Consider the following 11,479-nt stretch of genomic DNA (forward strand, 5'->3'; position numbering starts at 1 on the left):
TGCACCGGGGGATCTGAGATTCCTTTGGAAGTGAAATAGATCCAAGGCTCCTCTCCCAAGCCAGGCAGTATATTTAGCTATTTAGAACAACCGTGGCTTGAGCCAAATCCTATTTTGGGGCCATTCTGGGAGGTACAGTCATATCAGCAAGGCCCTGCACTGCCCTCCACAACTCCAGCCCCTCCCTGGAAAACAGGCATGGGTTTAATATTAGATACAGAGAATTAAACCAAATATAGTGGTTTGAAAAAAATACTGCTCAAACAGTTCAGTCTGTGTAACAAATCCAGGTAGATAATTATGAGCCACATGCACTAAGTTAAACTTAAGATGACAAAACTATAATAGCAGTTGAAATGGAGAAGCAGATTTAAAGCAGCTTTACTGGAGAGAAGAAGTGACATTCCAGTAAGCAGCCTGTGACAAGTCCAATAGCTTTTAAACTTCTGGCTACAAATAAAAATTGACAATTAAAGTGCTTCCAGTCGACTGCCGCCCGAGCTACTTGAACACTCACTGCTATTGTACTATTTTGTACTGAGAACTAAGTTTTAGCTTGTAAAGTTCTCCCTGTATTCTTTCTGACTTTCAAATAAAACCCAGATCTCCACACACAGTGTATGTCAGGTCAACATAACAAAAAGTGGATTTTTAAAAGTGCATTTGATTTGCATTTTCCTCTGAAGGTAGAAATACTTTCACAAAGTGCTGCAATAGGGGATTAAAATTTTAAATGCCCTAGTCAGGATGAAATCTGACAGTGCTCATGTGGTTTTTTCAAAGTAAGAACTCCCAGGTCAAGCTGTCACAAATTAGCGACAAAACCCCCCAAGGAACCTGAGAAAGTTAAAGCTACACAAGAAACTTCCTAAATTGATCAAATCACAATGTATTTTCTATCTAGGCCTTTTCACCTTTAAGTATTACGATATACATTTCTCATGCTAAAGTGCATTTTATTTAACATTATTACGGAACTTGAACTTCCCAAATGTGTCAGTTATTAATACAATTTATTAAAAAAAAAGTATAGAAACACCCTTACGTGATATCTCGGTAAGGAATTGGTTTTAATATTTAACTGCCCAGTATTTATTTACACTCAAAAGTTTATTTTCACACAAGGCCCTTCCTTCCTCCAAGCAAACAACCACCTTTTCTTATGTAGAATGATTTTATCTCAAGTTAGCTGGGTACAACTTTGATATAAGAGGCAGTAGAGCACAAAGCAACCTAAATAATTATTGAATTTGTTATTCCTTAATCTAAGGTGCAATTTTACAGCCCCTGTATGCCAACATAAATGTTGCTGCTGCCAAGAAGGGAATTCCCCAGCACCTCCGTGCTCCAGCAGCGCTCGCAGCCGGAGTCACACCAGAGCAGCAGCTCCAGCTGAACCTGACCCTGGCCCAGCTGCAGCCCCAGAGCTGCTCCCCTCCCCTCTGGAACCAGTGCCAGCTGGAGCCTCCACCAAATCCAACCCAGGGCAAGGAGGAAATGCTGGATTCCCCCCCTGCAGCCTCTGTCCTTTGAGGAGCCTGGCCTGAAGCTGATCCCCTGCCCCAAACGTGGGGCACACATCCCTGGCCCCCACAGCCCTCCCCTGCATCTGCAGCAATCACAGCAGCTCACACTGGAATTGCACCAAATAAAATAAATCACTGATTTCCAGTTGTCCAGGTGCCCTCCCCAGACAGGGGAGCTGGCACCAGCACAGGCTGTGCTGGGAGAGGGGAAATCTCCCTTTTAGCAACAGCAGCTACTTTAGATGAGCTTAAGTTGATCATGAAACTGCACCCTAGGGCCAACATTTCATTAACGCGGGGGTGACATCAGCTGGCAAAGCTGCTGAGAAGAGCCATGCTGTCCTCCCTCCCACCATCCTCGGCTGCTTGCATCTTGCCTGGCACACCATCTCCACCAGCCACATCTCAAAGGACTGACCCGGCTGGAAGAAAACCCATTTTTCCATCAGATGAAGTTCAGTACCAAGATCACAAGTGCAAGGCCAGAGAAGGGGTGGGAGTGAAGCCGGGCAGAGCAGTGCGGTCGGACCCCTGAGCACAGACCGAGGCAGCAGGGGATGCTCCTGGAGCAGAGAGTGGCTCAGCAAGGTCCTGCCTGGGGGTTTGGCAGCGTCTCGGTTAAGGTAAGGACCAGCCTGCTTGCCAAACCACCTGCTGACATGAGAACTCCTTCACTTTGCAGGAGAGAAAAAAGGAAAAAAAAATAAGACAATCCCCCGCTCCCAAAACCTCAAACGAATCCTACACTTCCACACAAAACGCTGCTTTTTGTTCCAGCCACTGAGCAGGTGGGGCTGCCCACTAACTCCAGCCATTTCCAAATTTTGTAATTTCTTTTCCCAGAAGCCCATTGTCAGTCATTGGGATAGACGAAGCAGCAGCGTTACCTTTTGCAAAGGCAAATCCTTCACAGTGCAGACGTGTCTGAATCGGAAAAATAGGTAATAGAGGAATGAGCAAAACACATTGAATTGCTACAAAAGAAAAAGCCTGGGCATTTTTTTGAGTATTTGTTTGCTTATTTACACTTTGGCAGGACATTTCAGCTTATTAACTTGCATAAGTGTCAAAAAACTCCAAACCAAAAATGAACATTTCAAAGGTAATGCTGTTCTTAATTTACTATGCAGCCCAGACAGGTCTATTTTAAGTTCAAGGATTCACAAAACTGGCAAGAGAAAACCTTTGAAAAGGAACCAAACTGAATCAACACAAAAAGCAAAACAAGGAAACACAGAAAAGGCAGAACAATGAAGTAGGAATAGAAACTAAGAAAGAAAAGAGTAGTTGGAAGCTTTGAAGTAGCAGTAAAAAAGTATAACGGAATTCAGGGACCTGAGGTTATATAAAATTGACTAATAGGCTTATGGCAAAATAGGGATTATTTCTTATGCCCGCTGTTTCACAGTGAAGCCTTTGCACTGATTTTCTGATCAGCAGCCATGATTAGCAATTAATGGCTCAACACTCGATGATGTTTAACCAACAGGAGAGAGTTTGGGAGCCCAGTGTGATGATGACCCCACAACTGCGAGGACTAACTGGGTGCTGCGGCATCGGCCGCACACTCGCTGTTGGTGTTGCTGGGCAGAAAAGCTGGGATTAATGTGTGTCACGGGCAGTTCTGGCACCGCTCGCGTGTCCCGCACGAAGTTTCTGGCTGTTTCAGCACCAAACTGAAAGTCACAGTTTACTCCATCCCCAGGTTCCTGAGGAGGAAATACAAATACAAATACAAATTTGTTGGACAAACAGCCTAACACGGGTTTATTAACCTGTACTGCACTTCAACACACACTTGGACCCGGTTACAACAGCAGGATTACTTTATCCTCCTGTTCCGCTCCTACAAAAACCAGCAGCTCAGAACACTTAATCTGCGTATTAAATCAGCTTCCAGCAGGACAAACCAGACTATATGGAAAGCTGCAACAGTTCAGTTCACACATTCATTTTTCCCTATGAAAATGTTACCTTTCTATCTTCCCCTCATTTTCTACAGAAAATAGAACTTTTAATCAGGTGGGTTAACATTTCCTTCCACCAATTGCTTCATAATTAATTCTAGATTTAAAAACAAGTTGGCATTTGAATAAACTGCTGTACTTTTCAAAGCCATATCACAGCCTTAGGTTTCAAATCTGTATGCAAGGCAATTTGTCTTCTAAAAAAGGGCCAACTTTATAACTTAATTTTTCTGCCACTGGCTAAAGTAGTTTTTTGGAGCCTTAACTCTGTTGCCAAGGTCACGTGTGCAAATGCATTAACCCTTCTGAGCAATGACCACCCTTTTCTGTGCAGCGCTCACCTGTACAAGTTACCACTTTTCCTTTTATTAATTTTCACGCTGGAATGTCACTGGGATCTTGAGAAATACTCAATAGAGCCAACAAGTACATTTATACAAAAATCTCAGTTCAGCAATTTCTGGCACAGAACAACTTGTAAGATAGAAGGAAGAACTCCTTTGTCGATCCTTCTCAACTAGCGCCGATTTGGATATTTTGCATACTCATTTTCACAGCTCCCCTGGCTCTCCGATTCCCTCCGCTGCAGTCACTCCAGGATGCTCCTGTCATTTTGCAATGCAATTAACTACACAAGGAACAATCTGTGCCAAGGAATGGAGGCTCCAGGTCAGGGAGGAGCAGCACTGGTGACCCCCCCGGATGCTCCATGTTCCGGGAGCTCCTTTCCTGTGCGGCAGGAGACACACGACTCCTCTGCTAATGCCTTTAGCAGCCACGGAACAGCCATTGCGCACTCAAAGCTTTTAAGGTTGTTTGGTTCTCAATAAATAAGTTTTAACCAAAATGCTCTAATTCAGTCAACAAGGTGATGGTGCAAATACAAAGGATACTCAGAAGTTCCCTATTTTTTTCTTGTCTAGACATCAAGTGTTGCTTTAAGCAAACAGCCCTGAAAAATGAGGTAAATCGAGCACAGTAACCTGTTAAAATCGCTTGGTTTGTCAGCACCAGCTGCTGTGAGGCTCCTTGTGCTCACAGATCAGCCGTACCTGCCCGCTTTAACTGGCATTATTGAACCTTCACAGGTTCAGGGCAGAGCTGTGCCCGGCAAACTGGACAGTGAATCACTGCTTTACGTGGGCTGGAGGTTCTCTCAACACCAAAAGAACAGAGTTATATCCTTCATGTTATGAAACCTTTCTTTCTGGAAACTGTGCATAATATTAGAAAACATTTATAACACACTAAGACACCACATCCTAAAAAGATCGTATGTATTTGCCATTTAATCATTTGCTAATACAATGACCTCTAAAGAGCAGTTCTGGTCACAGATCCATTATCACAACCTAAAAATACCACTCAAGTATCTATGAAATACATTTGCTTTCATAAATTCCAAGTGTGTCACATTACAGCATCAAGTTAAAACAGCTTGTTAGATCACTTCCAGCTATTTTAGCAGATTAAATCATTACTATTTCAGGATTTTGACTCTGGGCATAACCTGATATTGAAATTATTTGCTGTAAAGAACCACCATCAGATCAAGTTGGAATCAAACAATCATAGCTTCATCCACACAGAGCGTAACACCAAGATTTTGTGAATATATTGCAGCAGATCTGGACACCAGCTGCAGTGCAGATCCCACTGTTCAGCTGAGCAGCTGCCACTACAGCACATTCAAGCGCATTTTTACCTTCACTGCTGTTATGTCAGACATCAAACCCCTGGTCCCAGACACCTCTCATGTCCCAGGGCTCCAGCACACCCAGCCAGCACTGTCCTCACACACATCACCCGCTGGCCACCCAGGAGGAACAACCAAGGAAAAGTCACTCGTCATCTCAACCCGGGTAAATTCAGGTAATTTAACCACTGGCTTCAGCAATCTGCTCTGAAGGGTACATTAATCAATGGGATTAACAGATACGCTCATAAAATTCAATCCAGACCACAGCTCGGACACAATTCATATCCATGAACTCTTCCATTCGTTGCTGTGTTAATGGCAGTTCCAAATGCGCTGACGAGTGCCAAGTCTTACCACAAAACGCAGTCCCAAACTGAAAACATAATAGCCGCATGTTTTCCTATAACTGGAAGTTTGTACTGTTAGAAAAATCTGATTCCTGAGCTGCACAAGGCATTGCATTGTGTCAGTTTTCCCCAAAGGGTGCAGGAAACAGATAAATATGCAGATACCAAGAAACTTTGTTGACAGTGCGGAGGCTGCCCAGCAATGTTAGAGGGGTGACTTGGTTCTTTCCGTGCTTACAGCTGGGATGGAAACACCATTTTGCAAAGTTTGGTGCTTCTGCAAAGCCCGTTCAGCAGCCCCGGAGTGGTGAAGAGGGAACGAACGGTTCATGGAGCTCAATGTGCCAATTTCAGCATTTCTGTCACTGTAAAGCTTCCCGCCCCCCGCCCTGCCCATTCCACAACCAAACCACCCCCGGGCACACAGTTAGAAAATGCATTCCCTTTACAATCTGTGTAAGAGTGCTTCAGCATTCACATGCATTTTATTTCAATCAGTCCTCAAAGTTCGTTACACGAAGTCCTGAAGTCTGCACACGTCTAACAAAACAGAACTCCTTAATTCAATCCATTCAGACTCTTTAAACCTGTCACTGAATTAATCTGCCATCCAGAAAGATCTAAGTCAATTTTCTAATTGAAGAGACCTCAAACTTCATTTGGAGATAAACAGGAAATGTTTAAGATAACTATTATAAACACTGAAAGCACATTTTTCTTTTTCTTTTCTTGAATACTCATAGACAAATGTCAATGTAAAAGACCAACCACAAAGCAGATTCTCCCCCACCCATAAATATGAACGTATTTCGTAGTTGTTTACCACTTTTTCAAGTATTTACCAATGACAACAAGCACCAAGTAAACAACGCTTATTGTATTTAACTTTTTTAAAAGCTTGTTTGGGTGGGCCAGAAATTTTCAAATACCGGGGTCATTCTTTTTCTAGTTCTTGTGTGGGGAAAAAAACTCACAAACACTGAAGAAGTATTTCTTTGACATTAAATTGCTTTACAGAGTTAATTTTGTATTGATTGAAGTGCTTTGCGCTCTTGTTTCACCACCCTGGATGCTCCAAAGCACCGGTTTGCAAAGTACTATCAACAAAAGGTGAAGAATTAAAAGAGCTTTCTTAAGTAATCATTCACAGAACAATTCTGAAGACGACTAGAATCAATGGATAACACTTCAGCAGGACGAAAATATTAATAACTTGGACCATCCGCTGTTACCCTTAAGTATTACTGAAAGTTATTGTTTTCCAGCAATCCTGCTCCATCCAAATCAGATGTAGGCAGCTCCTTACCACACACAATCATTCAGTTATAGTCCCTTAAACATAACTTATTTTAATGTAAAAATTACGTTATTCCAACTTACAGGTTGCCAAGCAGCTTGAAGAAATACTAAATATAGTTTAGCATAGTAGATTTTATGCAGGGCACGAGCTATTAAAAGATACATTCGAATACTCTGTTGAGTCACAGTAATGTCCTGGGTACAAGGCCTGGAAAAACCTATTTGTGTACCAGAAGTTGTATTTAAACAGGAGAAAACAAATAAGCTATAGTAAGTTTGCTTCTTGAAAAAAAGCCCATCTTTCTAAGGTGTTTGTGATCTCTTCCAGATTTATAGTTAGTCAGATCGGCTTGTCCTGGTTTAAATGACCGCACAGCCTGCAACAGGTAGAGAATCTCTCCTGGGAACACAAAAAGTGTATCCGGGATCTGAGCCGACTGCGTTGGACATAAACCTTGCAGACCAGCTGGCTGGAATCATTTCAATCTGTATGCTACTCTGCCCATTGCACCTAAAAGCTGAGGAAAGAAACTCATGGGAACAACATTACTAGTGGTGTCCTCAGAGGCAGGAAAGCCCCACTCACGTAAAATCGTTAGACAGCATAGTAAGTGTCATTAATTACCAACCTGCTTTTCTGTAAGTAAACAGCATGATACACCTCTGTGGATTCATTCCTCATATAATTACTTAGCTATGTAGTTCAAATGATTATTAGAGCATCGTTTGAAAGCCTTTAATGACAATACCTCTGAACATCTATTTTCATTAGAGATGACTGCTACAGCAGAACACTTCCTGAGCTTCTAATCAAAACCTGTCTCCCTCCCTAATTTATAAGAGGGTATGAAAACTATAAAACAAGCACTCATAGATATCTGAAGAATTACCTTGTTGACACCATGCACAATGTAACAATTTCCGTTCTGCTGCAATGAGCAGCCCAAGGAGGTACCAGCCCCTGGCCCTGCACATCGCTGAACCAGTACCTACTAAAGCCTTTCATTTCACTCTGCCCAAATAAAGCACACATGAAATGTGTGTCCGGAAAAATGAACTGTGGGCACAAGCCTTGGTCCTCAAAACAGATGAGGATTTAAAGGAATTAATGCATAAATTCCATTAAGGGCAATGTCAGCGTACAGCTTCTCAGCAATCACAGGCCATCTAAAAATCATCAAGTTCAAAATGAAGGTTGCTCTTTTCTTCTCCACCCTCCCCCACTTAATTTTTCAAACTTAACTAAAAGTTTCAAGCTGTTTCCAGTTGTTTATGCTGAAATTTGGATGTAACTCAAAAATAAAATCAGACTTGAGCTGGTTATTGTGCGTGATTAGCTGCATATCCATCATGGTCAAGATGCCAGTTTATTCTGATGTGTTAATTCAGCTCGTGTATGTAACGATCGTCACTGAGTAGATGCAAGATTCTCATGGTCACACCGAGATACAGAGCTCGGGACTCAATTGAGGCCACCCCTGGAGAGTCTCGGTGCCACCTCCCCGTTAGGGGCGGCCCAGGCTGGGACAGTCTCTGCAGCAGCCAACACCAGCTGACACCAAACCACAGCAACCCAGGCTCACGCTGCCGCTTTCCAATAAAGGCAAAATATATTGTTTCATTCCCCCCTTTCCTCCAGACTTACATAGACAAATAATTGATATTTTACTTTACAAGTTAACCGGAGCTCAAGTTCTCCCCCTCAGCAGAAACGCCTGCACACCTGCAGCACCTACCACCAATCTGCCAAACACATCAAGTACTCAGTGGCAGATTGAATACCTGTCTTCAGGCATCCAACAACATCCACAAGATAACTACTGCAAAATATTTAACCCATCTATTAATTACCGTGGAATCTTGTTTCACTCAGCTAATCCCCTCTTTAATTAGTTTCCTACATTAGTTTCATAATTCTATGTAACATTGTCCATGCAGACATACAGGCTGTCCAGAAGTGCCATTCCTCTGCTTTAATGAAGCTCTTGACCAGCTGATTTTTCCTGCTGAGGAGTTACTGCTCTGACCCCACGTCACACACATCCCAGTGATCACACACTGCGAAAGCCAACACAAACCTCCCAGCTTCGTTTCTTCGCCTCCCATGCCCAAACCGCAGCCATAAACCAAGTTTCCTGAGTTTCAGTAGAATTAACATAGATTTACAGTGATGAAAGTGATTACCATTAAATAAATATTTTTCTATAAATATTTTCTTTCTTGGAAAGACACAAATATCAAGATCAGCAACAAAAAAGTAAGTGCCACATTGTTGTACCAAGACTACATAAACCAACCCCTAGAACCGTCAATTTGCTTCATTCAAAGGACTTACAAACATGAGAATATCATTTCTATGTGAAAAAGGCAACAAGCACTGGTCAAAACTCTACGATTACCTTCACTCTTCAGAGATTCCTCTCCTCTATTCAATTGAAATAAAAGAATCCATACGACTAACTTAAGACACTTTATTATTAAAAATTACACTACAAGCAAAGACAGAACCACTAAGGACATGCTTGTATTTAACACTGACTAAAACAGGAGAGAAACAGAGTTTAATTAATATTAAGCTTATAAAAAATGAGCTAGTGTAATTTTAAGTAGTTTTTAATGGAAAACAATTGCAGGTACTTGTCTGTATTTTAATGAAACTAAAAAAGTCTCAATACTGGGGACGCAGATGCCAAGGCACCAGCAGATTACCTGGCAAAGAAACCTGAATAATAATGGAGCGCAGACAACCACACCCTGAGAGCCGCCTGTGAGCACCAAGAGCTTCAGCTGCAGGCAGTCAAAGGTCACTGAGAGCCTCCCAACCCGCACACAACCATAAACACAGCTCCATATTTCATTTTCAGTTTCCTCTTGATGTAGAAAGCACCCTGAGATGTTTATCCCACTCAGTACAGTGCAGATTACTTGAAATTCCACTTGGGATTTGGAGCTGCAGGCCTAACACGTGCAAAACGGAACAGCAATAATCACTTCAAGCATATGCATATTAAAAAAATCCATTAATTTTTATGAAATGAGAACACGACACCAGATTGGTTTGGAAGTTATGCTCTCTTTTATAGCAAAACAAATACACTATTAAAAAAATCTGCTATGTAACCATTCTTAGCTGACACACTTGACCTGTTTTATATGTGTGTAGGCTCCAAAGAAAATAAACATTGTATTAAATGACTTATTGGAGTGGAGGCCACGAAAGTATAAACTCAGATAACATGAAAGTTTATACTTTCAGTAAAAGTACTGAAAGTAATTTCTTAGTTTCAGACTAAGTCTTCACCAAAAGCAGAGAGCAGTTTCTGGGGGAAAAAACGCAGAACTGTCCTAGAAACGCAGCAAAGTTACATTTGTGTTTCCAGCTACCCAAAGGGCGGTGGGTGGACAGACAGGCGGACAGACGCTTCTGTGCCTGTGCATGGATTTGTTTCCACAGGATCAGGCTAAAGACTTTCCAGACATCAGAGCCCTGGAAGCCGCTGGCAGTGACACCTGTGAGGCTGCTGTTATTTTTGTTAAAGTTAAGTCACAGAGGATGCACTCTCTGAAGTCTTAAACGTGAAGAAGAGTGAGAAAAGGACTAAATAATTCAGTATTAACGTAGTAACTAAGGAACTGAAAGTCACAAAACCCCAGGCAGGAAGCGCCCGATGCAAATAGCACTGAGGGCCATGGGGAGCCCCTGCGGACCCCCCGGGCACCCACACGGGCTCCGGTTCATGGGCTGCGGGAGTTGGAACTGAGCACACGGACGGACAGACCGGAGACCCCGGTACCTCCGGAGACCGACGGACCGACACACCCGCCCGGCCGCCCCGGGCCGGCTCCCGGCGGCAAAACCCATGACCAGAAACTCCTTATTGCCCTTTTTTCTTTTTTCAATTTGCCAGCAGTAAAGGGCCCCGTCCCGCCAGGCGCTTCCCGAACTGACACAAGCTTTTCTTCCCCAAAAGGCTTCGCTCGGGAGCGGCGCGGGAAGCCCCACCGGGCCGGGCCCCCTGCCCCGCCGGGACTGCGGCTGAACCCCCACCCGCTCCCCGGCAGCCGCTTCGCACGGAGAAACGGAGCCGCCGCCCACGCCAGCTCCCTGGCCCCCTCGCTCACCTGCCGACGGTCTGGTTGGCCAACTGCTTCATGCGGTTGAACTGCTTCTTCATGGCGGCGGCCGTTCCCCCGGCCTCCCGCCGGGCACCCGCTGCTCCGCCGCCGCCACCAGAGCGCGGCCCCGGCCTCCACCTCCTCCCTGCTGCCGCCGGCCCCGCCCACACCGGAACCCACCACCGCTTCCGGCCCCGCCCTCACCACCACAAGAACAGCCGGGGCTCGGGGAGGGGAGGGGCGGCGGGAACCCGGATGTCGGCTCTTCGCAGCTCGGGGGCGGCTCCTCTGCCCGCCGCTTTCTCAGGAGCGAGGGGCGCTGCTGCTTCAGGAGCGGCAGCTGGGCCGGGCTCGGTCAGCAGGGACCGCCCCTCCCGGAGCGGACAGCCCCGGGGTCCAACCGCCCCCCCCCCCCGCACCCCCCGCGCCCCCCGCGGCGTTACCCAAGACTACTGCTCCCGGCCTCCCATGCGGTACCGCCGCCGTTTCCTGGGCGGGGCGGTCGAGCCTGCCTTCTTTCATTGG

The 11,479-nt window shown here is 44.7% G+C and overlaps 1 protein-coding gene across 5 annotated transcripts in view; it reads right to left on the minus strand.

Annotated features, from left to right (window-relative positions):
- ARHGAP17 (Rho GTPase activating protein 17) overlaps positions 1–11,087 on the minus strand; it is a 39,361-nt gene extending 28,274 nt beyond the window's left edge. For all 5 annotated transcript variants that reach the window (XM_080354240.1, XM_080354243.1, XM_080354239.1 and 2 more), the window contains exon 1: positions 10,961–11,087. In XM_080354240.1, coding sequence (XP_080210366.1) covers positions 10,961–11,013 — 53 coding nt within the window. In that variant the 5' untranslated portion in view covers positions 11,014–11,087. The remainder of the gene's footprint in view (positions 1–10,960) is intronic.
- Positions 11,088–11,479: the final 392 nt, after the last annotated feature.

This window comes from Nesoenas mayeri (assembly GCF_963082525.1).
Source record: "Nesoenas mayeri genome assembly, chromosome: 15".
Classification (NCBI taxonomy): Eukaryota; Metazoa; Chordata; class Aves; order Columbiformes; family Columbidae; genus Nesoenas; species Nesoenas mayeri.